The sequence below is a fragment of the Drosophila ananassae genome, chromosome 2R (genome assembly GCF_017639315.1).
Source record: "Drosophila ananassae strain 14024-0371.13 chromosome 2R, ASM1763931v2, whole genome shotgun sequence".
In the NCBI taxonomy this organism is placed as follows: Eukaryota; Metazoa; Arthropoda; class Insecta; order Diptera; family Drosophilidae; genus Drosophila; species Drosophila ananassae.
The window spans coordinates 15,144,304-15,171,881 of NC_057928.1; the positions used below are offsets into that span (position 1 = coordinate 15,144,304).

The 27,578-nt window shown below is 40.7% G+C and overlaps 3 protein-coding genes across 9 annotated transcripts in view; 2 read left to right on the forward strand and 1 right to left on the reverse strand.

Annotated features, from left to right (window-relative positions):
• LOC6493267 (protein TANC2) overlaps positions 1 to 23,486 on the reverse strand; it is a 52,207-nt gene extending 28,721 nt beyond the window's left edge. For 2 of the 7 annotated variants that reach the window (XM_044714884.1, XM_044714883.1), the window contains exons 1-2: positions 23,345 to 23,484; positions 19,969 to 20,883 (exon numbers count right to left, since the gene is read on the reverse strand). In XM_044714884.1, coding sequence (XP_044570819.1) covers positions 19,969 to 20,881 — 913 coding nt within the window. In that variant the 5' untranslated portion in view covers positions 20,882 to 20,883; positions 23,345 to 23,484. Of the gene's footprint in view, positions 1 to 14,068; positions 14,723 to 15,137; positions 16,149 to 19,968; positions 20,884 to 23,344 lie in introns of those variants that run through there. The other 5 variants (XM_044714886.1, XM_044714888.1, XM_014908812.3 and 2 more) reach the window with 5 other exon arrangements.
• On the forward strand, positions 1,411 to 4,034 carry LOC6506694 (trichohyalin). The gene has a single exon (XM_001957367.4). It carries the CDS (start codon positions 2,217 to 2,219, stop codon positions 3,921 to 3,923), a length of 1,707 nt encoding a protein of 568 aa, XP_001957403.1. The 5' UTR covers positions 1,411 to 2,216; the 3' UTR covers positions 3,924 to 4,034.
• Positions 4,221 to 5,126, forward strand: LOC6506695. Its single transcript, XM_001957366.4, has 2 exons — positions 4,221 to 4,337; positions 4,418 to 5,126. Exon 2 carries the CDS (start codon positions 4,432 to 4,434, stop codon positions 4,876 to 4,878), a length of 447 nt encoding a protein of 148 aa, XP_001957402.1. The 5' UTR covers positions 4,221 to 4,337; positions 4,418 to 4,431; the 3' UTR covers positions 4,879 to 5,126.
• Positions 23,487 to 27,578: the final 4,092 nt, after the last annotated feature.

Here is a 27,578-nt window from a genome sequence, read left to right on the forward strand (position 1 = left end):
ACGATGACATAAGACTCTCAAGTATTTGGCACTTATTGTTCTTAACTTGAGCGACAGTCCCATAAATCAAGTCGACAATCTGGTATTAAGTCTCAAGATCATAGACAAGAAATGGCAATGTTCCTTCAACTAAAACTTGGAAGTTATGATCTAACTTATGATCTCAAAATTCCAAGGTGTGCCCTGATTGATGAGTGAATAAATATGCAATCAATTTCCTGTCTAAACTTTCTCTGGAAGCCCTCTGGGACGATTGGAACTTTATAATTAGAACCTTTGTGTATCGGCACTTCTGAAGATGTTAACCTAAAGTGTTTACGACTATGGCTCGTTGGATTGAAACGTCTCTTAATTGCATGTTAATTGCTCTCTAACCAGAAACCAAGCAGCCAAGAAAACTTGCGGATCGGCGGAAGATTCAGAGAGATTCTCAGAGAAGTCATTGGGGATTGTTGGCCCTGTTCTTGTGTTCTGTTTCAGTCTATATGGGTTGCTCTTTTTTCTGTTTTTGCTGCAGGTTGAGTCTAAAACAGTTGCACTAATTTGTTGGCTCTTGATCACCCATTCTACACAGAGAGAAAAGTGTTACAAATTTAGAGTTTATAAAGAATATATGTTTGATAACTTTTCTCTAAGTGTCCGTGTTCTGAAAGTACCTACTAAAGTACGTGTGGTTATGGCCATGCTTGTGCTGCAGCCTCTGGAAACGGAGACAAAGACTAGTTTTTCAAGTTTTCCGACCAGGGGACCCTGATCCGGGGGTACTTGGAGTCATTCAAGTGGAAGCAACGAACTGGACGGTAGTCATCGTGCCGGACAGGCGAAAGGCTTGCTGGTCTCTTGTCTTTCCTACTCGGAGCTGTCATTCGCACTTGAAGATCAAGTGATATATGTCTGTCCCGGCACTGGGCTTCTATATAATATAAATATACCTACACACACTTATTCCTATGTGCTGTACTTGGAGGAGAACAGATAGCACTGACAGTCGTATATTTACATGGTATCAGACAAAGTCTATGGGGAGCCAATAAGTTTCGATTAGATAAGAATCGGAGTACTTAACACAGTCTCCAATGAGGTGTTCTCTTGGTGGTGTAAGCTGGCAACTTAAAGACACAGAGACACCACTTCATGTCATAGATATTGGCAAGGGGGGCCTTCAAGACCTTTTTAGAGAATCTGAGAGGCTAAGGGGTTGAGTTCTAATTTTTACAAGTTTTAAAGAAGTATTCATTTCTTAGCCCTTACAGCCTTTGAAGGAATTTAAAATATAATCAAATAACCTGAATTCTAGGGCTCGTTGGAACCCCCTTTTATCGCCACCGCATTGAGTTTGTACATTTCTTTGTATTTTTTGTCAGATATTCCTACAAAAGCAAAGCCACTGACCCAATTCAAAATGGAAATAAATATTCTCTAGAGACATTCTGATTTTTTTTTGGATTCAGATTCATAGCCAGGTGCTAATTAAATTTATTTAAGCCCTCTTGAATTAAATCTAAGATGTGAATGCCTCGATACGAGGGCCAAATGAAGCGTGCCCAATAGATTTGCCGTTTAGGGCATGGTTTTGGGTTTGGGCATTCGGGGAAATGAGTTGACAGTTCGAGTTAAAAAACCAGAAAACCTAACCACACCAGATTGGATCGGTTCGGCTTCACTAAACACTTCAAAATGAAAACGAAACAAACACACGCACCAGCCACAAAAATTGTGGTTTTAACTTAAAAGTAATTGGCAAAAGCATCAACAATTTTTATCACAAAACCCGTCACTTGAACGGCGGACTATGCCAAATGGCTTGGACATAACTTTTGGACATAATTAAGCCATCAAGCCAAAATCTTGGCCATTTGCGTTGACAGTAAATAGTCGCTGTGTTGGACAACAACCCCTGCCATACAGTAAACAGTCATATGAAGCTAATTAATTAAAATAAAATGGAAAAAAGTGTTGACGTGCCTTGACAATCTCTGTTTGGTTTGTTTGATTGCAACATTTAAGAGATGATCGAGTCAGGTATTTGATCAGACTTGGAGAAGTTTAATCATTTAATTTTTGTAAGTGACAAAGCCTTGTGAAAATTCTAGAAGCCACCCTTGAGGAAGACCTGAATCCCTGGCAACGTCTCCACCATGGAAACCAACAAACTACTTTAAGTGAAACCCTAGATCGAAACCTTTGATGAATAGTTTTTGGCCAAACATTCTAGAATGCAGTATTCCTGGCTGCCACAAGAGCGGAGGGAGCCCATTATCCGAGAGAAGCCTCCAGTGGTCATATCCTCTAGTAGATTTGCTCGCATCCAGCGGAATGCCTGCCAGGCAGCCAAGCAGGAGAAGCTCCAGCTTCAAAGTCTTCGCGATGAGGAGCAGGAGAGACTACGCATTGGGGGCGAGGAGCTGCTCAAGAAGTTCAATGGCCAGAATCTGTGCATCACCCAAGAGGAGGAGTGTGCCCGGGAGCTGAAGCAGCATGAGGAGCAGATCCTGCAAGCCAAACGGCAGGCGGAGAAGGAGACTGAGGCTGCTCGGCTGGAGCAACGGGCGACCAGACAGGAAAGAATCAAGGCTGCCCAAAAGCTGTTGGAGCAACTGCGTCCAGGACCCCGGGAACTGCAATGTGCCAGGCTGCAGAGTGAGGTCCTGCGGAGCGTGAATGCCCAGCGGGAGGTGCAGGAGGAATATTCCAAAGCCAGGCAACGGCAGGCAGATATGGATAGGAAGGTGTACCAGGAGCAGGTGCTTCGGGGCTATGAGGAGGCTAAGAAACGGCACATGGAACGCTGCCAGCAGCTGGAGGAGCACAAAAGGGAACTCCTGGAGTCTATTGTCGAGAGGGAAAAGCAACGTAAAGCCACTCAGGCCGAGGAGATGGAGCAGGCTCGCCAGGAGCGGGATCGAAACGCAAAACAATTAAAGGATCATCAGGAGAAGGAGAAGGAACTGATGGCCTCTAAGCAGCGTCAGAGGAAAGAGGAGGCTCTCGCCTCTCTGGCCATGTCAGAGCAATGCCATAAGCGCCTCCAAATGCTCGAGGAGGTGGAGCAGGTCCAGTGCGATGTCCACAATGAAGCCAAGAGGCGGTTGGAGGGCATGAAACGAGATCGGGCCAAGGAGCGAGTGCAGCAGCGAATTCGGCGAAACGAAAAACTTGCCAAAGAGCTGGCACCCCGACTCCATTACAGTGCTGACGAGGACCTGGCCCGACACAGCCGCCAGCTGGAGGAGATGCGCAAAGCCCACAGTGCCGAGCAAGCCAAGAAGAGACAAGTCCGGGAGCAGGTCATAAACGCCCGATTGGCCATTCAGAAGCAGGAGGCGGAGCAGGCCAGGATCAGTCGGAAGCAGGCAGAGGAGGAGCGCCTGAAGGCAGTGGAGCTGCGACTGCAGAACGACCTCACGAATGTCAAGTTCCAGCGGCAGCAGCGCCAGGAGCAACTAGAGAGGATGCGGGACTTGCGCCGCCAGCTGGATGAGCAGGTGAAGCGCCGACACGAGGACGAAACCCGACCGGAAACCAACTACAATCGGGAGGCCCAGCTGGAGGAGCTGCGCGAGGACGCCTTCTTCTTCGATTATGCCCGCCAGTTGATGGACGAGGCCAGTTCGAAGGGCTGCCCGCTGAAGCCCCTCATCCGGGCGGTGGGTCAGTACAAGAACGATAACCGCATTGGGGCTGAGGTGCGGGTGCCCCGTCACCTGGTTACCCGACTTCCCATGGGAAGACGCACTCAGGGCGATAGCCAGGCGGAGGGGAAGACCAAACCTCCGAAGGAACTGGAGCCGAATGCCGAGAAACTCAGCCAAGAGGAGCAACAGCACAGGCTAACCATAGAGGAGAACCTCAAGAAAATTGAAGCCCTGGTGCTGGAGGAGGCCAAAGCCAATGTGGCGGGAAAGGTGGCGTCTAAAAAATGAATATTTCTTGCACTTGTAACTTGTAATCATAATGCCTCTCAAGTAACAGACTTTATTTGATGAAACCTCAAAACAAAACTGTTGAAAATAAAACCCACCACTTGACTCCGATGGCGGTTAGGCTTATATAGGTGGCAATACCCTAAAGTATCCATTACATTGGCAACTCATAAATTCTCATCGAATGTATTGAATTGCAATTACGAATTGCGAAATGTTACTCCTCGAAGATCCACTTTCAATGCCATTACTCACACACCTTAAACGCAGTAACCCACTTTGGAACCCCATTTGAACCCGTAATGTCAGTAGGCTGACATTAAAGATTCGGCACAGACTCGGCTCTAAATTCAATATAAAAGCGAACGCCCCGTAAAGCAAACGAATTTTTTAGAGCATCCAGAATAAAAGAAAGTAAAAAATTTGAAAAAAATTATATTACGATTCTTCTCTTAACATTTTTCGAATATTCCAAATTCTAAAATTCCCAAAAGCATAATACCTAAAAATGGCAGTAAGGGTTAGGTCTGGCTCTGCAAACGGCACCGTCATCACCATGACCCTCGATGACTTCCGAAGGGTCGTTCCTCCAGAGAGGGTGGAAAGGCTGGAGTTGAAGAAACAGGACGAACTGAGGCTCCGGAACGAGAGGGAGGTGGTCCAAGAGAGACTCAATCGCCTGCTGCAACGGATCAGTCAACTGGACAAGTCTGTGGACGAGGACGACATGACCGATGCGGAGTTCCGCAACCTGGAGGACCTCAGGATCACGGAGAATCTGCGACACCAGCAACTGGCGGAGCGACTTGTCCGTGTGGGCGCACAATTGTCCAGGAACAAGAGAGAGCTCAAGCGCATGGTAGGGGCCGTCTACAAGGACTTCTTAGCCAATGGCATGGGAAGAACAACAAATTCGGTCCCGGATCAATCTAGAAATCAAAATTCTCAGTCCTGAAGCCCAACATTTTCGGTTTACATGTCAGGTGGTTATAGGGTTGGACGTGACAACAGCTGGATAACTATTTAAAGTGCTATAGGGATGAAGGGAATTTATTTTTGATAAATTTTATATGTATTTACTATTGTAATGGGTTAATCAAAACAATTCTATTTTGGAGAAAGGAGCGTTACACGAGCAAGCCAACACATACAATTACACATACATCAAATCTATAGATTAAATATACACATTATTAAATGGAAGGCCCCGAAGTCCTAGAAGTTTGGGAAATTTGTGGAATATTTTTAAATACAAAATAGTCAAAGGCATTGCGATTTTAAAGCTCCACCCGAAAACTTATCTGTTTCGAGTTGTCACTCAAGTAGGTTCTATTTACCTTCCAAGCAAAGGTCTGGCAATGAATGGGTAACATTTGTGTCGCTCTATTACTGGTGGTGTTGGTGGTTTCTGGTGTTTGGGTATCTTTATTTTTTTTATTTGCCCGACGCTTAAAAGTTTTTATCTTTTTTCTGTGTTTTGGCTGTGCTTGCGATGTCGTCGTGAACTTGTTGATTTAAGATACAAAACCCAGAGTCGTTGTCAGCGTGGCGTGGTTGTCATCGTTGTTTCTAAACAACGTTGTTGTATTTGCTTACGAACCAAAACGAAAAATACATTTCTGAAAAAAACCTTAACTTGAAGGTTAATGTAGCTTCTTCCATGCTTTGTGCATTTTGTGTTTGATTGCAAATAAAGCCCGAAAAAAAGGAGGTGGATATCGGTCGGAGCTTAGGTTTCAGTTGCCAGACAGTATTTATGAAATATTGTGTCCACACTCGTTTCCCGGAATTGATGCTTGAATTATGAATTGAGTCTGACACAGGTAGAGCTGTGAGCCTTTGTTCTTGCCACAGTTTGCCAATTAGCTGAAGGATTTCGGACTGAGAAACAGGTTCTGAGATCACATCATGTTTGCCGGCTAATTACGTTAAATGATTTGGCAAATGGAGCGTTTAAACGGAGTCTGGGGTGTACAATGGAGTGTGCTTAATCCAAATACATTGAGAGTACAATGACATCATAGTCCATATATTTCTTTAACTTAACTATAACTATTTACTCACAGTTTTGTTAATCAAAGTTGTTAATTCAAAAACCAAACTTACCTAAAAAGATAGAAGAGAAAACAAACATTACATATTGGATTAAAAAACTTATAAATAGACTTGATCTCATCATCGTTTTAGGAAGAAGCATCTCCCATAAAACACAATCCTCTTCATAAAAATGAACTTTTTTTAGACTCTGTTGCGTGTTGATCTTACATGGCAATTTGCCTTTACATTTGTACTACTAGTGTTTCCCCAAACATTTTAATAGCTCATTAAAACAGACATAACAAAAAACAAAGAACAAAAACCGAGACAGTTCTTGGGATTTTAAGTAGCACACAGAATCGTTAAAAAGCAAACACACATGTGACATCGAAAGCGTTGTGTCCCAACAATAATGACAACAAACCGATGGAGGGGGCAACAAATTTGTATCTGTTGCAAGTCGATTGGAATTAATTGCTTTGACATTTCTCTAGATATCTCTTGGATAGTAGCCGCCTTTTTCTCCCATTATTTTCGCAAAACACTTGACAGCAATTAAGAAGAAAAGGCGCCATGTAGGCAGTATAAACTATACATTTTCCACACATTTTTCAACACATTTCTGGCTAGGGTCAGTAGTGTCAGTGTCAGTGTTCTACATAAACCTGAAACCTTCAGATCAACAATAAATATAATCAAAATAATCATGGAATCGTGGCCATAAAAGCTCACCCTATGTAACTCTTATAAAATGGAAATAATACAGAAAATTAAGCTTGAAAAATGAACCCAACAGTGTAGTATGTAATCATAACAAAAAGTGTGGTCTTAGCCTGGCCGGGATCAGCAGCAGCTCTTCCGCTTTGTAATTAATCAATTTCAGCCTCGCAATGCATACAAAATAAATCGCGCTTATTGTGTGAGAAATCAGCAGCAGCAGCTTACTTGGTTTTATAATAAAAATGTTTAAATTTACGAGACAAAGGCGAAAACTTGACGGCGGTAACATGTATCTCGAGACTGTCGATCGAAAAATAAAAGCCAAAGACCCTCTCAACATCCGCAGTACAGGGAAATTTTTCCATTACATGGCCGGCCAAGTTGGCTGAGAATGTATTTGGTTTGGCTTGGCTTTAAGTTTTTTAAACGTTAGCCAAACATTATGAAAGTTTAGGGTGAGAAGGTGTAACAAAAAACTTGGCAAAAAGCTTATGGGAAAATATTAAAAGTTGGTAAGTACTGTATACAGTTTAATAACTCCTTTAAATTGTGACCAACTAGAGCACATTTTTAAACGTATAATCCCTTTTTCAAAAATCCATCTCTACCACTGTGCCCAGCCAAAAGCCCAACGTTTTTCCTACTTAGCCATGGTCTATAATTTATGTTTTGGCCACATTTAACCGCCAGGCAGAGAGCCAAGTTAGAGCCGGCGAGCGCATTTGGTAGTCGTGCCGTTTGCCGTTTGGGCCTGGAAATTTGACTGCGCTTTTAGGAGTTTTTTTTTTTAGAAATACTTCCTTGAGGTTCGTCTGGAGTATCTCCTGGTCTACCGGTATCGCCCATTGAGCATCGCAACGCATAAATCAAACTTTGGTTTTTCTTTCTTCAACAGAAATGGCGGGGTATTCAGAAAAATGTTTATATTTTTTTTTTTTGGCTATATCAAGTTGCGGCAGTTGTCGGGGCTTCTTGGAAGTCCCAGATGCTCCAGAGCCAGGCCAGTTGTCCGACAAATTTATTGCCTTTTAATGCTGCCTCTTGGCTGGCCAGTAGTGGCGTTGACATTGTAGCGGTAAACGTTGATAAATTAATACATTGCAATGCTGCAACACGTTGCATGAGGCAAAGGTCTCCGAGTGATTCACTTTGGCCTCAAAAAGGCCTCAAAATCATGTCAAAATAACGGCAAGGGACTTGTGAAAGCTGCGAAGGATTTATATAAAAAGGTTACAAGTGTTTATTTTATACAAAAAAAACATTTCCTTCTAAGAATTATTTACATCCATCAATGCCAGAAAGCCAACCAAAATATAAACCTGATTTAATCCGCTTTGAAGGTCTCACATCTCACGTGTCGGATCATTTTCCTTGATTGCAAAATTATTTTCGGTAATGAGCCAAGATCAGATAAGAGATTTCAGAGTTGAACAAACTTTCCGGTTTGGCCCTTTTTTTATTATTATTGCTTTGGATCTTCTAATTAAAAGAAATGTTTAGTCATTAGGCCGTAATTTCACTTTGGCGAGGTGAAAGTCATAAGCAAAGACAAGAGGAAAGGCTGAAAGTAAAGGCACTAAATCATCTGAGCGGCAATTAAACAGAGTGAGAAAAAATACGAAAAAACACTTCATAAATTACCGCAATGGGCAACACGCCCACTTTGTAAAAACCAAGCAAAAAAATTTTTTTTTTGCAAAACGAGGAAACAATAAGTGAATGACAACGACAACACTTATAACGCAGGCTCATTTGCCAAAAAATTAGTCAGCCAAGAGCCAAAAAAATAATCATCTTTTTTATGACAGCAGGGAGCTTTGTGAGTAAATGCGGAAAAAACACGAGTGCACTTAATATTTGCTTTTTTTTAGGTTCGAAGGTATTGCTTTTTGGAATCTTATTCAAATATTTGAAACAAGATTTACAAGAGATTTTTTATTGAATTTGTGGTGGGAAAATTTTAATATTTAGAAATTTGAATACCCTGTGATTGAAAAATATTATCTCCCTTGGAATTTGTTAATAACAGAAATCCATAACTCTTTCATAATTTTCATTTTAAGAGAAAGGCGTTAGTCTGGTGAATGCTTATAACGATCAACTGCCTATATCCTTCAGCTTTGGAAGTAAAAACACAACCCTATACCTTTTTGAACGGGGACTTACAGGCTTCTTCAAATCTAATCTAATACTTAATAACCTGTCACCTAAAGACGATTAAATATTACTAATACCATGAATAACCCCCCGTTCAGTGACTTTATAACTTCTATTACGTATTGCTAACTCGAATGGAATTTGGCACGCGAAGAGTGGAGGAGACCCTCTTCAGATTAGATATGGCGGTGACATATAAATACAAACATGGAAAGGTTAGGCTTGTCGGGGGTTCGGTTCGCACCTGATCTGTTGCCGGGGTTGTGTTGCCAAAATACTAGACTCGTAACGATAAGGTTTGGTCGTTGAATTGTTTTTGTTTTTGCATTTAGGCGCCAAGCCGCAAAAGTCCAGCCGACTTTTTCAATATTTACAAATAATTAAAAAACGGTAATTGGCTTTGCTTGTTTGTTGCCAATGCCTTGCTCCACTCGGCGGGGAACTTTGGCGACCGGGTCTAAACAAACAATTGTCACCATCGCCATCGCTATCTGAACTGAACCGAAAAAGTCGCGCAGATATGGAGAGAACTGTGGAAATAGTTTCCATGGGCCTCGGCCTGGGCCTGAGCCTGGGTTTGTAGTGCAAATATTAAAGGTAAATTTGCATATGTAAACAAAAGTCAACAAATGTTAGTTAAGCGCTTTTTTGCACGTTCGTTTCATTTTTTTTTCTGCCGATCTATCGCATGTTGATCTTAACTTTTTTTTATGCAGGCGGAGGAAACGTGACTTTTTGGCAAATATTCGGTTCGGATTCGAGAGTTTTTTTAATGAGGAAGATGCCCCAACTCTAATGGAGATCTTTGTGTCCGATAGGGCTCTCTATACTAGATGCACAACACAGATATTCAGATCAAGGGAATTATGACCTAAAATCGCTTTTAAACTCCTCAATGAGCTTGGAATCGCTACCCATAAATCATATGCATCCGCTTTTGTTCCTTTCAAATACACATTGTCTCCAGATGGTTAATTCATTCAAGGTTTTTTCCCATCGCCAATTAAATTTCATGAATGTAATTGCAAATCCATTGAACAGATCCGCGAGATATACAATTTTGTATCTGATTCGCTACTTCTTTTCATTCGCTTGCCACTCCATTTGATTTCGGCGGCCATGTCCTCGGCTACTTGTTCACATTATTTTTAACTCTTATTTTTTAACACATCACAAAAAGCTACCGACAGCGCGAAAGACATCGGCAAACTACTCACGCCTACAACTTGACACCGACTTCCACAATTACACGCAGATACACTCCAAATACAGTGGTAATAGGTTAAAGGAAACTTAGATAGTTTCTTAAAAAAATAGTTATTAAAAAATTTATTCAAATTCTTTTTATAATAATGCCTAATATTTTAAAAGCGGGTTGTCTTGAGCTTAATATAAAAAAACCATAAATAAATCCTTAATCTTTAAAATTCTAGAAGTATCGAGTATAAATAACTTCATATACTTTCGTTTTTATCATAAGTCTTTAACCTTCTTCTTTGTTTTTAACAAAACTTTTTTAATTCTTTAAGCTTTTTGACATTAAAATCTATCAAACTATATACAAAAGTACTTGCTCCAAATTAGTTTTTAAATTTGATTGATTCATTTTTCAATTTAATTGAAAATTGATGGACTTGGACATTTATTCATTTTTAATGTGCTCTTTAAGACTTTTTTACTGTATGGCACAATAAAAAGATATGACTAGTTTTTTTGGAAGTGCGTTTTTTATCTCCAAGTTGGTCTTTTGGCTCCAGCAACAAAATGTTAGGTTTAAGTTTTGCAATAGCCAAAAATACAAGAAAAAAAAAAACTAAATAAAAAAGCCACAGCCGCAGTTAAATGTTTAAATAATTAATTGGTTTTGTGTTATTTTGTGAATGATTTTTTCGGCATTTGAGATAAAAGTTTTAGAGGCTTAACCTTAGAGCCGAATAAGTGGCGATTCAAAAATTAGTTTTGTTTGAACATTTGATGCGAAAAGCTGCCGGAGACTACTGAATTTTTTTATGAATTTACTAATTTTATGGCTATGGCTATAGGTGCAAATTGGATTGGAAATGTGTATCCTTGATAATAAGAGACCCATGCGAGAGGCAACATTGATGGCAATTAAAGATATCCCACAATTATTGATTGCCTTAATTAAAAGGAGGACCCCAGACTTCTTGTTTTGCCCCCAAAATGCGGTCACCAGAGGATGAATAATATTCAGTGGCTAATGGGAGAAAGAGTGCCGAAGTACTTAATCATAAAAAGAAAAAAAACAGCCAAGAAAAGTTGTGCAAGACACTTGCCACCAGCCAGAGAAAATGAAAACCAGCAGAGGCATGATCAGCAGCAGCAGCGGCAACAGCAGCAACATATGCATGATGTTGCTGGTGTGTGCAGTCAACTTGTCAGGCAGAAACTTCTGCAACACGTTTTGCCTGCCAAGTTGATTTCAAAATAATGAGTTAATAAACTGCAAGAAGAAAGACCCGGAAAGGGGAAAGATGATATGCGCTTGCAAAGTGTCAAATAACTCAAAATGTCTCAGCAAATGCACAAACAAATCGAAAGTCATTTTTCCTTCACGAGCTGAGGACATATTTATGTTGTTAGCAAACTTGCCACTTAGTCAGTCTTTTTTCTCCAATAAAAAATTATTATTTTAAAGCAAATCTTTTGGTTTTTGGCCTAAACTTTAACAAAGTTTGCCATTTGCTCACCTGGCTGCTCAGCTCAGTCCATTTTTCATGCTCATCGGCCCTGACAAGCTGCAACAATCTTAAACACTTTAGGCCGGCAACCCGCCGAGCGGCTGCCGTTCATAAAACACCTCCTACCACCCCAGATACTCCTCGTCCCTTGGCTGTGTTTTTTGACCCCCAGGGTTTTTGCATTTCCAACTAAGTTGCCTATAAATCTCACTCAGAGTGCAGGCTAATGAGGCCCGAGGGTGTGTTTTGGCAGCAAATTAACTCATTGCCACTCACATCCCGCAGATCGTCGTCATCTTCTCCGCGGATCACCCTTTCTAATTTGAGTTCCAGTCTGAATTCGAGTCTGACATTGAATGCAAAACGGCCAGCTGGGGGTTCTAAAAATATGCAGCTCGTATGCAGACATCGCCTTAATTAGACTCGTTATGACTGGTCAGTTTTGAAACTTGCAATTAAAACTATGCACACGAATGCTTCGACTTGGAATTGAAATTGGAGGCCTTAAGCCCCACACGCGTCTACATTTTATTTATGTGTATAATATCTGGATTCGATGTGGTATGAATTATTGGCAAGTAATATTCTGTGAAGAGTGGCTCGAGTTTTTTCCACTGAACTGGTTCGATCGGTTTCTTAAATCTGGGATTTGTGCAAAGCTGGGATTTGAAGTTTTCATTATATTGGCTGGATGTCTTGAAATGTTTCCACGCTTTTTTAAAGAATATTTCGGAGCTCAAGAATCTCTTGAAAATATTTTATTATTATTACTTAATTAGTCCGACATCAAGCCTAAGTAAATTGAAATTTAAAGCCGTCTTTTATCTCAATTTCTTCCCACATTCTTTAGGTTTTAAAATCCTTTACTTCTCGCCTGTCAACCTGATGGATACTCATAAAACGTTTTGGACTTAAAGCAGGATCCTGTCTGGGCCATCCACTTCAATAAAACAAAACAAAACTTTTCTAATTCAATCGAAAGGCTCAAACGGATCAACTTTAACCTTCATCTTGAAGTCTCGGGCGGTAAACAAAGCCTTCAAAAAAGAAAGGAAGCTCTAACCCAGCAAACACTTGATACAAACAACAAACAAAACAACAAAACAACAATGTTCCTTGTGTGTTTGAATCGCTGCTGCTGTTGCTATTGCTGTGTTGTCTGCTTGTTAACAAATTTCGAAGTAAAATATTTCTGGGAATTCTTGCACACACAGATACATACATACATATAGACGGTGAACCCACAAGCAACGGGCAAACAAAGCGCATGTGCCGACATCCCCAAACCTCGGCTTTAGCCCTCACCTCCCCAGCTATCCTGTCTTTTCTTTATAGTTTTTTATTTTATACTTTTATTTTTTATTTTTTTTGGCATGCGCAATGAAAAGAGCCCAGAAACGTAGCAAAGAAGCTTTTTGGAATTGCGCAAGCGCAACTAAACGAAGCTCAAGAACTTCAAGCAAGAAGTTCCAGGCAAAAATTAATGAACTGTGAGATACCCTTTAGGTAGATACTTCTGTATCTTTTTTTATAGAGAGGATGAGATCATAGAAAATTAATATTATTTGATTCAAGGATACCAAAATGATCTCATAGGGCAGACTTTAGATATACTTAGATCAGGTCTTAGGGATAAGAGATGTTTCTATATTTAAACACATAATTGAAAATTGGTTCTTTATTTTTTAACCCTCACTCATAAGAGTTTCTCTAAAAGTCTTGATCAAAAAATGGAAACCCCCTTGATACAATTCGCAATACCCTATAGAACAAAGAGGAGGAAGGAGTTTAGTCTGGAATTTTTATGGCATTTCACATGGTTGAAGCTCACACTTACACTTCCTATAAGCCCCCCCACTCACACAGATACTAACCCACACAAAGACACACTCTCACACACACACCGATGCACAGAGAGATGTCGTGTTCATCACAAAAGACTGCCATTGTCTCTTCGGGCGATTGTGGTCGAAGGAAATTAAGGAAAGGGGAACGAACATTTTCCACAGCAATCGTCGGCGACGGCGCGACATGTAAATTAGTGCAAAGTATTTGCATTTTAATGTAAATACAGAAACAGCAAGATCTCCCCAACAACAACTTCAATTTGAACAGAAAATTGCAATTAATGCAATTTGCATTGTAAATTGTTGTTGCCAAAAACAAAACAAAAAAAAAAAACAGAAAAGGGTTTCCTTTAAATGGCTTTCAGTTGGCGACAAGAGACATTCCGGAAAAAAGGTAAATGCGATTTGTGAAATTGAAGTCATTTCGATGAGAGAGATGCGATGGCCAAGAGATAAGGCCAACCAGATCAAAGAAGCCGCATTCAGTGAAATTATAAGAAAAAGCTTTTAGCCAAGTTTATTCATGGCATTGCCAAAATCGCAAAAGATACTTGTATATATATTGTAATGCTTTCAAGTAACAAGGGTTAAGATTGGGCGTTAATATTAATAGGGATTACAGTACAGTATTTTATATCTTAAACCTTAAATCTTAAACTGTCTTAGAGTAACAAAAATTCACCTAAAAAACTGCAACTATTTCCATTTCCAGATCGACGACCTGTTGTCTTATTGCAGCTCCAATTATTTTCAAAATTTCCCTTATCCTTTGGAATATTGCCACCGATATTGTTGTTGTTGTTGTTGTTGGTGTGGCTGCTGCTGCTGGTGTTGCCGATTATGAAGCTTGTTGTCTGACTGTTGTTGTTGTTGTTACTTATGTTGCTTATGTTGGTGCCTTTGCCACTCGAAGAGCGGTTGGTTAGTGGGAACATGGCATGTATCTTTTGTAGATTGTCTGCCTCATGTATATATGTATCTTTCTTTCGTATATAGAGTGCAGTATCTGCAGTTGTATCTGTATCTGGCTGGATACAGTTCCAGCTGCGAATCCTTTCAAGTCGTTGCCCGGTGCCGGGCGCCTGATTTGTCTCAGCTTCTTGCCCCGAATTCCTTATTCGTTCGAGCTTCTTCCCCTCTTCCTTTTACACTTTTTGCAGCACGTACTTATTTCTATGTATCTTTTTCGCTTTTTTCGTTAAATTCGTTTTCGAAATGCATCTGCCGAGCCGGCATTGGAAGCTTTGGAAAAAATACAACACTTTTATTTTTTACTTTTCTTACTTTTTGTTAATTTTAATTTGTTTGACACAATAAATGCTTATTGTTTGGTTTTCTGTTTTTTGTGCAAAGTATTTTATTGGGGAATATACAAGAGTAAATATTTGAAAAGTATTTTAAGAATTTTCTATAGAATTTTAATTTTAAAGAAGTTTATTTTAAAAATGTTAAGCACAAAAGAAATTAGAAATCGCAAAAAAGTATTTAACTGACAAGGGTAAAGAAATCTTTATTCTTTGTCATATTATTTTTAAGAATATTGTTTATAAAAATTTCAAAACCCTACGAAATTAGCCAAAAACATTAGTTAGCTGGTCAAAGAGGCTATCTTATCATTAGTCTTAGCCTCGACTCATGACTCAATTAAATGTCTTCGTATTTCCTATTTCGTAAATTAAACAATAAAAAACTTTGCACAATTTCGCAGAAAAAATTACAAATTCCTAGACAATGATGCACAAAACACACACCGTTTAAAAACTTTCAGGTGAGTCTGATTACATTCTTATCCGCACTGTGGTCACATTACGGATACGCCATGGCACTTTGTTGGCTTTGTTTTAAATATTTTTTGAGCGATTCAAACACACGCTTTCCAAAGAACTTGGCTTGTTTTGTGTTAATTTTGTTGCTATTTGGTTAAAACCGTATCCAATGTGTCGATTTGTGCCGGCCGAAAGATCGCAGAGTTGAAGATTTTCCGATTAAATCCGCGTTTATGCGATCCGCGTGCGGTACGCTTGCGCGAGCTTTGAGATACTTTTCGAAAATGAGTGGAGAGTGGATAGGAGGTCTCGCCAAAGCCAGACAAGTGCCGGAGAGCGGCATGGGCCAGCTCGGGTCTCCACTCGAAGCCAGCTGAGAGTGGAACTCTCCACACATACCGGTTTTCCATCCAGAGCTCTCCGCCTGCCTCTCTCTCGCTGGTTGTGTTTTTGTGATATGCGATCTCAGCACGGCGCTCCGTTCTTATCAGTTCCACTATCACTCTTTTTTTTTTCAATTTACGCCGAGGAATTCATTCACGCTTCGTTGTCGTTGTTGTTGCTCTCCATATTTGTATTTATTTGTATTTGCTCTTCTTGGGTTTTGACTGATTGAGGTGCTGACTTCAGGAACTGTCCCCTTATCGCCTTTGTCAGTCCGAAATAGCAAACATAGAAAGTGAGGAAAGGGTCCGTCCGCCGGTGTTGGGTGTCTCTGTCTTTCTGACTGGTCGTTTTAACCGTTGTTTTCGAGCTATGACGCAAGCAAACGTGCCACTGGCACTCATGCTGCATTAACCCGTCAGATACTCGCCGCTCAGCGGGGGCTATCTGTGGGATACGCAGGGCATTTGTTGGGAGAGGTTAGCCCAAAAGGATGTGTCAGGATGGGTGTCAGTGATTTGAGGGTTTATATTGTTTTCTGAGTGTTTTTTTTACCTGAGTTTTGAAACTAAATATCTAAATTACTGAACAAATTGAAGGAACTCTCAAGGGGAATACGAAACAATTTCCAGTCAGACTTTTAAACTTAATAATCCTTCGTTTCCTTATTTGTTTCTTGGCGTCTTGGTGTCTAAGTTTCACCCAAATTTGAAGAACCATGCAACCCTATATAATCACAAGAAACTCTTGTAACTTTCCGGGCCATTAGCAATAAAGCAAAAAGCCTAAAACCCTAAGAAACATTTCGATAAGCAAAAGTCAGACCAAGTTTCAATTACATTAGGATTAATCTACTCAAGAGAAGGAAACAAAAGTAAAAACCAGGGGCTCAAGCAATGAAATGTTACCACAGGCAGTTGACAACAATAATTGTTTGTAATCACTGGAAATGTTCGAATGTCGGTCTGGAGTCCACTGGATCCCTATCCCCTCAGACACTCAGACCATGTTGAGCTCCCCAAATGAGCTAATACCTTTGACACAATCTTGATTAATGGGCCACGATAAGAGGCCCGAATTGGAACTGCAACCCAAAACCATGTCCCATGTGCCTTAGTTTTCCTTTCGAGTTGATCGAGAAAATCTGGGCTAGCCAAAAATCTAAAAATGACGTTTAATTGCTGGCATCTAGTTGATAAGAAAACTATGAAATACTAGAACAGATTAGATTGCCAAGAACCCAAGAAGTAATAGAAATAGACTTTGATAAGAAACTGATCTTACCATTATAATTGGGACAGTGATATACGTTGAATTATTTTAAAGATAAGATATGGGTGTTTTAAAGAATTGTTAATTAAAGTAAAGAGACTGACTTCTTGAAGTCTTTCAACATAAAGTTCTGGGTTAAAAGTGCCATTAAAATTGCAACGTCTGGCTTCAACAATCGCAGTACTTTCATTATCGCCGTACCAAGAAACTAACTATGGAGTTCAACTCATAAATATTCAGAGAGCAATTGCGAATTCAAATTCAAGTGCAACTGCCTTCGATTGTGGGAATCGCCGGCCGAAGAGCTTATCGAACACACAAAATGCATTCGCCTGTGCGTGCGCGGGAATTTTATGAGGATCCTATCTGAATTTTCTGGTCGGAGTCGGAGTCGGAGTCGGAGACTGGGTCGGAGTCGGAGATCCATTCCAATAAATAGTCGGTTGTCGGGGGAGTCCATGCTGTGCCCACGGGCAACAAAGTTGCAATGCCACAACGTCCCAGACGGAATTGCATTGGGAGTTCGAATGGAGTGGTGGGGCCTGCATCCCGCAGTATCCGTCAGATATTAATTACAGGGAAATATTAGTACAAAAGATTTTTGTTAATATTTTCTTACATTCTAAGATTTACTTTCATGATCAATTGTACCTAGTTTTCCTTAATAATACCTGCCCTAATAGTTTTCCTTAATACTGTTACCTCCTAATTGGTTCTAGCTAAGCAGGAATAAAAAACAAAGGCAGCTACTTCTTGAAACAAATGTTTCCGAAATTTTAAAAATTTCATAGAGTAGAGTCTTCATAGTCATCTTTACGAACTACCACTGTAGTTCCCAGCCGGTTTGGCTCTGTGGTCCATTCATGGCAACTACCGTTTGGGTCTTTTGTTTGGCTTTGTTTTGCTGCCGTCAGTCCGCCGCGTCTATTTGTAGATACAAGCCACCAACAACAACTCCGAAACTCCGTACTCAAAACTCCATCCATCCTCCAAGTCAGTGGATCTCTTTCTTCGGTCTTCTACCTGTTCGTAGACGCGTCTTTTCGAGCGCTCTTCGGCGGAGCGCCTGCTGGTGCGGCCACCGAGCTCGTTCTCGGCACAATCTCAAGTGTTTTTAAAAGTTTTCCAGCGATAAGCCATGTAACTTTATGGCCTCCACTGGCCCCTCCGTTCGCATCGTGCCTCCACAGCAGCTTCATCATCATCATCATCCATCCTAGTTCGCCATGGTCGGGTGGTGTGGTTTGGTTCGGATTGTGGTGTGATCATGATGAATATGATTCATGACTTTTCACTTTTCCGCACACACTCACAGGCTCACACTCAGAATAACACACGCATCACAGCCAAAAAGACTCAAATAACCGCCAGGCGCAAAATTGCAGCACAATGGGTGCGAATTTAAAATTTTGGTGGAGTCTTACTAGGAAAAAGGGTTACCCAAGGGTCTGGGATAGGATTTTATTTAAAAAAGGGATATTTCTGAATTTAAAAATTATAATATGATTTGAAAAGTAGTTTGTTTAAATCCATTTTATTTAGATATACTTTTAAAAACTCAGAAAAACCCTCAAAAATAATGTCTAATTTATTATTCATATTTCTGCTTCTGTTGAATGTTTATTTCAACAAATGTGTTAATATTTTGTATTAAATAAACTTAAAACTAGCCAGTGATGAGCTCATTGCAGAGAAAAATGCAAAACAAATTTTAATGACAGCAGTTGGCGTAACCACCCACTATGCATATATTGACGTGGCTCGGAGGCTGACACTTAACCCTTAACATAAATTCTCATCAGCTTTGTGGTTGAGTTTAGGCCTTGTTGTGGTTTCGTGTGTGTGCGGGGAGTGTGTGGCACGTAAATTACTGTGACATTGCACTTTGCAGCATCATTTGGCAATTTGTTGAACACTTTTTGCTGGAGCTCCTCTGCTCCACAGCTGCGGCTGTGCTAGTTTATTGATTAGTTTTAAATTGAAAAGGAAGTCAGCAGCCGGAGCATAAATCTTTGCCAATTTTCTTATTAGAAACTGTCAATGTCAGCAAGTTTTCACCCCCCAGGATCGACTTGGTCAATATGCTAAGCACCAGGCCGGGCCAAGAGAGATGGATCAATGCGGTGAATATATCCATTTTGGATGATTTATGACCCCGACTACGACTTCAACTCCGACTCCTCGTCCACGTCCGCGTCCGACTGGCTTGTTAAACATCTGTGTGAAATGGGCAAAGTCGGGCCACTTGTTTGGCTTTCACTGGCTTTGTTTACTCTATTGCCTATTGCCATTTGCCAATCGAATCGAATACACTGATATTACATTTCTAATAAAAGCCAAAATAAATATATAATATCGGCCATCAAATGAAAGAATTAATTACATAAAAGGCCACGAGCTCTTCGCAAACGTAGATTCCACATATCTGAGTAATTGGATCAAGTTTCTTAATATTTTTTCAATTCTTAAAATATTTGCTTCCAAAAAAGTATACTCTATGTTTTAGAGGTACAAGTCTAGGTTTATTTATCTATCTAGGTATCTAGGAATGAAAAAACCTTATTTGTTGGGAACATATTTTCAATAACCCTTAAGTTTTGACATTTTTCAAAGTGCACACCCAAAGTCAATGGCAGTTTATTTGTTTGCTTTTTAACTTTTGGCTGAGGATACTATACGGTTGATGATGTTGCAGTTGCAGATGCAATTGGTACTAAACATGCACCATGGAAGTGGATTGGGATGTGGATGTGGAAGTGCCGGGGGTCAGCCGCCGCCTTGCGGGCTGCCTTTCTAATGGCGAGCGAAATGGGTCCGGTGCGAGTGGGTCATTAAAACGGGGATCGACTGTTTGTATGCCCGGTAATGAAGGATTGTAAATGAGTTTAATACCCTCCTCGCTCTGATCCAGCATTGATGGATTGCCATTCGACAGCCGTCACAGCGACTGGCCCAGGCTTCAAATGGAGGGACTCGGACGAATAGAAATGACGGAGAAATCGCCGAAATGGGCAACATAAAGAGTCTGACTACAATTCGCAATTAATGAAGTTATCTATTTTTTTATAGATCCTTCTGGAAACTAGAGACGGATCTTAAATTTATGATATTTTTTTGTTGGAAAGACTTGTTAAGTAGAAAAGTGATATAAAGCACTCACCACTCTCTGCGGCACTCAGGCACTTGGCAGCCATTTCCTCTGTCAACTCCTCGGCGGGATTTCCATCGCCCGTGTCCAGGACACAGTTAACACTCGCCGATCCCCAGTCAAGGGCACTCACTCCGTCGCAGCTGGACATCATGGATATGTCCATCGGGGGCACTGAGTTACCTCGCAGGGTGCTAGTTCCACTGATGCCACCGCTGCCGCCCAAGTCGCCGTTCAAGGAAGCGTACTTCAGATCCAAAGAAGAGTTCATCGAGCCGCCATAGAGAGAACTAGTCATCGAGGCGCAGGTGGAGTCAAAACTGCGATTGCTGGCCCGGCGCTTCTCCGGTGTGGCATAAACCGGCTCCGGTTCCTTTCGGGGCGTGGCACACTCTGCGTAGGCAGGCGGAGCGTTGGAGGATGTTTCGGGATTCAGAGTCCCATAGACAGAGGTCATCATTGGGTCGTTCCTGTTGAAGCTCGGCTGCCAGAAGTCTTCCTCCACATTGCCAGAGTCGGCCAGCTCGGAAGACTCCTCCAGCTCCAGCTGCTCCTCGGCCACCAACTCATCCAGATAGTCTGCCTCATACAGACGCGACTCGTCGATCATGGCAATGGTGTCATCCAGATTTCCTTCATCCTCGCTGCCGGACTCTCCGTCGACGTCGTCCTCCTCCTCCTTGTTGGTGTTCAGTTTCTGGAAAGTCTCATCCGCCTGCTGCATCAGATCGTAGGCATGTGGAATGGACGATCCGTGCAAGGAGTCCGAGTCATTTTCTTCGATGCAGGATAGGTGGCGCGTTCGAAATCCGTAGACAATTCCACTGGCCATCACCTTGGGCGGTGGATTGATGGGCAGCGGCGGGGTCTGGAGCTCTGTTTGGTCTGCATCCAGTGGGAGTTGCATCTGTTGCATGTTTGCCATTGCTGTAAGGATAATGAATCATTAAGGATAATTTCTTGAAAAACTTAATCTTTCTTCAGAGTCAGTTCACTGTACAGTAGCTCCTTCTAACATTACTTTCCCCAACTAATGCTCCACATTAAACATAATTTGAAAAATGTAATTGCAGGGCTGGCTTGACATTAACGATCCGCCATAAAGTCACAGTCAGATGGATGGATTTCCAGCGGAAATGATGGAAAAGATGGTCTCAGTACACTTTCGGTGGGCACTGTGAGGTGTGAGCTTAAGTATTAGGGGAGGGGAGCAGGCAGTGAGGTGCGGGGGAGCGATAAGCCCGGACAACTTTAATGCCACTTAATGCCCAGCTAACAGTGCAACTCGAAATTGTCCCAACATCAATCTCCAGTTGCAACAGAAGCATCAGCAGCAGCAGCAGTTCACACATGCCAGAGGGGGGACATGCTGCCCCAGATGAGGGGGAGGGGGAGTGGGGAGACGGAAGTGTCCCCCAAGCGATAGACAACAACACGACTTCCCCTCGCTTTTATGGCCACATGCGCAATGTGGCATCTTGCTAGCATTTGGTGTCTATGCGCAGGCGTGTGTGTGAGTGTGCGTGATTGCCCCCAGCAGCGATTCTGTGGCGTCTCCCCCTGTTCTGCTTCTTCTACATTTTCTTAGGTGCAAGGAACTCATAATACAGGAAGACTCGTATAAATCAAACTAGTGTCTAAGGCACTTTGGGGATATCTTGGCTATAAAGATAAGAAGGTTCTAAAAACCTTCCAAATGTTAACTTCAGAATAAAATATTTTAAATAATATTTAGAAAAAGTATTGGTGTCTAAAGGAGAGATCTAACACTCTGGAAAATATGTAGATATGGAGTTAAAATAAATATAAATATATAAAAATAAAACTTAAAAAAAGTTGCTTAAAAACTACTTGACTTTCGAAAGGAAATAAAGGAAGTTTTGAAGCTAGTTATTAGAAAATTTTTAGTAGTATATTATTTTTAATAGTTAATTCACATTATTGAAGATCAACTGTACAATAGTACTGCAATGTCGTCGCACTCTAACATATTGCCACTCCCCTCAAATATCTCCCCATTTTTACCCCCTTGCCACATTGATGTTGCAACCGTTATTGTTGATCCCGCTTTCCACCCTTTTTCACTTATTTTTAATTCTCTGGGGAAAAACTAATGTTTGGCTTGTGCCGCAGCCACTGTCACAGCCACTGCCACTGCCACAAGTTGACTTTGGCGTTGCAAAGTTTTAAATAAACACACTGTAGCCGCCGTCCTCCAGTTTGTTTGAATGCGAATTTTCATTTTTGAGGGGCGTTTGCTTTGGTTTGGCAACAAAAATGTACAGAAAAGAATTCTAAGAGGTTCTTTTTAGATTCTAAACTAGAGGATTTATATTAAGAGATGTTTCTACACATATAAAATACCATCTTAACTAATGCTTATGGATTTTATTAGTAATATGGAATTTATAATTGAAAGAAAAGTTTCATACAGATTCTATGTGATTTTCATGATCATAGTTTATAAGTAGAGTTTTTCGCCTAAATCTTTTTAATAATTTGAATTTTTCTAGGTGTAGAACTTACACAAAACTAATGCAACAAACAAATTACTCGAGGCGACGAAAAACTACACATCCCAAAGCGGGACGAAAATAGATCAAGCAAACTATCTGAAGAGGGAAAACTAAGCGGCGCGCCGTGGTTGCCGCAGATGCCGCAGTTGTTGCTGCTGCAGTTTGTTTGTCGTGCGCCACACCGGAGGAGAATGATGGGCGACTGAAACCGGAGGGGGAGAGAAGCACGGGGCCCAGGATCCCCAGCAAACTGTATTAAACTACTTTCCGTGCCGTTTATTGCCTCGTCTGCGCGCGTTTCTACTTTTAGCTATTCGGAGTGAGTGTGTGAGTGAGTATCTGTGAGAATCTTGAACTTGTGCAGCGTTCACTCTTTTTTTTCTTGAATTTTTTTTTGTGTTGTTTACATTTGCCTATCTCTTTTTACTCATTCTGGTGGCAAGAAAGAGGGGCCAGGGTGGAGGGTGGTGCACGGAGCGCCCCATCGAACATGCGACATTTTTCAGTTGGTTCCCAATTTAAATTCAGCTGCCTTTGTTTCGGCTCGCCGCTCCAGACATTTCGCCACTTAAATGCTTTGGGATGTGGTCACTGAACGAGGCTCCCTTTTTAGGATTCCTCCGATCGGGGAGATATTGCAAATTCCAATAGCTATTTAGTCGACATCGAATTATTTAAGCATTACTCATTTTTTTAGTCGAGTATTTAAAGTTTCTAAGATAAAGGTATAAGATAAAGTGTATTAGGATAACTATGTCTTATGATATGATCTTTAAAGGCCTAAAATTTATCCAAAACCCAGTTTACGGATAAGCTCTGCTTACAAATCCAAAAAGTATGCTACAAAATCTCTTCGTAGGTAGAAAGCAAACCTTTTAATAAATATTGGCCTAATCCACAGCCTTTTTATAATCCAAAAATCCAGGAAATGTATAGATAATCTTCTCAGAAATTATATGTATTTCACAATATATGTTTTTTACTTAATAGGAACTTTTTTTTAATCACTTGGCTTGTGTTTTTAATGGTGCATTGTCACAGAAATGTTGATATCTTTTTAATCACTTTCACTGATAATCCAAAATTGTGGCGTTCCGGTTTGCTGTATCCGTATCTTTTGTCCGCCGTAACTGTAACCGTATCCGCACCGAACGCGCGCTGGAATGCAATTGAGACGAGCGGATCGCCGAGCTGGCGGCAACTGCATCCGATGGATGAATATCCAGCGGCAGCAGCGGTAGGAGCAGCGATGAGGCAGCGCAGTCGCAGCCTCCCTCAGCAACAGGAGGAAAAATCTGTAGGTACATCTGTATCTGTATCGGAATCGGTAAATGTATCTGTATGTGGATGCATGAGCCCTCGAATGCTAACTAGACGGAGAGCTAAGACCGGTGCTAAAAATAGTCAGGAGTCGGACGTGCAGTCAGCGCCGGTCCATCACTTTTGTTAGATTCCGTTTCCTAAGCAGATGGACATTCGGAGGTTTTCTAGCTATAGATTTTAAAGATAAATGAAGTTAAGATACTAGAAAGTAGGTTGAATTAAATAAATTTAGAATATTCTACTTAATTTTTATCATAAATTCAATGAATATTGGGCACAATTGTGAGAAAATTCCTTTTTTAAAAAATGCTTATATTAAAGAGGTTTTATATTCTTACATTAAACTCATTTAAGAGTTATTAAAAAGATAGATAAAATATTAACTTATGCAACAAATATATTTAATTTTTGTATAAATAAAAAAAACATTTATTTTAGCCATTTTAAGTGGCACCTCCGATCTCCATAGCAGACGTTGCGTCTGTTTGCGTTGCACCCCGCGAAGCGTGCTCGGTTTCTAATGGGATGTGTGTGTGCCCCAAGGGAGGACTTAGTTAGATGCAGGGTAGAAGGTGGGGAAGCGGTGTGGCAGTCGGCCAAAGTTTGCTGGCGGAACCAAAGTGTCGTTTGCTTGGTTGCCATTTAATTGCACTTAGTTTCTAGGGGAGTCCAAAGATTCCAAAATATCCTTTAAATTTAGAATGGAGATTGCAAAGTAAGGGTTTTTGTCTAAGGGAAGCTATTAAATAGAGTTTAATGGCTGAAAGAATTTGGAATTCCACTGACATTGTAAGTTTAAGCCTAAGATTATTCAATTTTAAATAAAAAAGAACAATAACAATATTTCATAGCTTGTTGTAAATTAAATGAAACCTTAAGGAAGTAGGAAGAATATTATGATGTATTCATTATGATATAGTGCCGAGTTTTTTGGGAAAGCTTATATAACTAAGCTATACTATTTTTGGAGAACGCATACTTTATATGAATTAAATATTAAATGATCAATATTGATGGAATAAAATTTTGTAGTTATAGTTAAAAATCTCCTGATAAAAAACTCCAAAACAGCATCAATAAAAAAAAGTCCTCCTAGACTTTTATTAGATTAGCCTTATCCTGATGACTGTACCAGATTCTTAGCAGAGAGCCACCGAAACCACAACCCCAAAATTACGAGTTCAATGCACCTAGATCCCTATATCGGTACAGAGGTTGCAACGGCAACAAGTCTGTGCCATCCGTGCAGGATAAGATACAATTGCAGTTCATTCAACCCGGAGGAGGCCAAGGAAGCGCAGAGAGGTGAGCTCTATGCGACGGAAATGGACTAATTTTTCATGTTTTGAGATTGGATGACAGCAACAGGAGGACACACTTTCCTAGAAGACACCGACGCATGCGCAGAGTTTAGAGTTTGTTCACCTCGAGGATTGAGAACTGAGGATTGAGGAAGCTGCAAGATACACGAGATACAAGATACATTGCTTGTACTAAGTAGTTATAGTTACGCACGGATTGTATTACACGACGGCTGAATGCTTCGCTGGAAGTGTTCGGGTCGGAGCTCTTAGATTTCGGTTGATTTTTGATTTTTCCAAGCAACTGTTTCAATTTCTGGCTTTTCCTGTATTTATCTTCGCCCTCTTTAATATCACTTCCACTTTCACCGCGTGGTCTCCCCTCCAGACGTTCTAGGTCCCCCTCATGTGAATAATTTGTGACACCTTCCTGACGACTCTTGATGATGCGCCTGCGCGTGGATTCATTTTAATCGCAAGCTGTCTTCCAGAGGCCGCGACTTTTGATAAATTATTGTGGGAACTCACATAAATTTGTGAGAACAAAAGTGATTGTTGCAGTTGAGGAATGCGATCATGTCTCGTGCGTGTCAGTAAATTGTTACCAAAAAAACATTATTTTTTCAAGCACTGAGAGTTTTATATTTTACGTAACAGCTCCTATTTCTGTTTAGAACGTGTTTTATTTAAAAATTAAAATATTTATTTCCAAAACACAAATAAATGTTTATTCTTTGAATAAATAAAGTCGCATTTTTATTTATTATATAAAATATTTAATTCGATTTTTATACCCTTGCAGAGGGTATTATAATTTTGGTCAAAAGTGTGCAACGCAGTGAAGGAGACATCTCCGACCCTATAAAGTATATATATTCTTGATCAGGATCACCTCCTGAGTCGATATGAGCATGTCCGTCTGTCCGTCTGTCCGTCTGTCTATCTGTCTGTCTGTCTGTCTGTCGGTTTCTACGCAAACTAGTCTCTCAGTTTTAGAGCTATCTTTTTTTTTTTTTTTTTTTTTTTTTTTTTTTTTTTACTTTTATATATGTAGAAATTTTATTCACATGATTAGCGCACTGCTACCCAAATGGCAGCTTAATCTAATCGTCTTATCAAAATTAATAACAAAACTATGTCTAAGCGGTGCTTAGGGCAAGATATGATTACAGGAAAGAAATTAAATGTGTTTGGTGAAAATTTTAAGTCAAGATCCGGTCTGGTAGGTCTTGAGGGTGAAATCTTTTTAATCTTCTCCTGACTCTTGTTCGTGGATCAGCATTGTTAATAGCTGCGGTGCCAAGTCTATTGGCAAGGCTGTTGGGGTGATCATTCAATCGTTGCATATATTTTTGAGAAAGCTTTTGCAGCTTGTCTCCGATTTTGGGCACGTTGAGATCGCGTTCAATGTCTCTTGTTCGGATGAACCACAGAGCTCCAGAGATCCTTCTAAGGGTTTTTGCTTGCAAAACCCGGATTTTATTTAGATGGGTTTTGGCAGCGATACCGTAAACCTGTAGCCCGTAGAAAAGGCTTGGCGCTAAAATAGATTTGTAAATTTGAACCTTGCATCCTAGCGTAAGCTTATTGCGTGGAGCAAGTAACCAGGCCATCCGAGCAACTTTGTTTTTAAAAGAATTTTGAACACATGTTATATGTCTGCCAAAAGTAAGTTTTTTATCCAGGGTGACACCAAGGTATTTATATGCAGGGAAAGCTCTTATTGGACTTCCATTAAGATTGACTCCAGGGCAGGTACTTCTTCGATTAGTAAATGTAACATTAGCACATTTGTCCGCATTTATTCGGATGTTCCAGTTCATAGCCCATTGGTGAAACGCATCTAGATATTCTTGCAAAGCAAAAGTAGCCGCCAAGATACTGGTACTTTTAGTTAGGACAGCAGTGTCATCAGCATATGTCGCAATTAAAACATCATTTTCGTTCACTTCCGTAATTGGAGTTTGGGTAGGCATATCCGAAGTAAAAATGGAGTATAAAGTAGGGCCAAGGACGCTACCTTGGGGAACTCCAGCAGAAATCGGTTTAATGGACGACATATATCCATCTACAGATACATGGAAAGTTCGATCTTCCAGAAAGCTTTTTACAAGCTGGAACATTTGCGGTGTAAATATACTTTTAGCTTTATACAGAAGCCCAGGGTGCCACACTCTGTCAAAAGCCTGTTGAATATCCAGAAAGGCAGCAACTGCATACTCCTTCCTCTCTAATGCTTCTAAGCCAAAGTTGACAACTCTGTGTAGTTGCTCAGGAGTTCCGTGCTGAAGGCGAAAGCCGAACTGGAAATCCGGAATCACACTGGTGACGTTCTCGTCAGAAAGTAGTCTATTCAGTATCAGTCTTTCCATGATTTTTCCCAGAGATGGTAGCAGGCTAATGGGCCTGTATGAGTCTACGTCAGTTAGCGACTTTCCAGGTTTTGGGATCATGTGTATATTCGCCGATTTCCAAACTTTCG

What these genes read in the sequence shown, in the direction of transcription:
- LOC6506694 (XM_001957367.4), top strand. Translation starts at nt 2,217, where the DNA reads ATGCAGTATTCCTGGCTGCCACAAGAGCGGAGGGAGCCCATTATCCGA.
- LOC6506695 (XM_001957366.4), top strand. Translation starts at nt 4,432, where the DNA reads ATGGCAGTAAGGGTTAGGTCTGGCTCTGCAAACGGCACCGTCATCACC.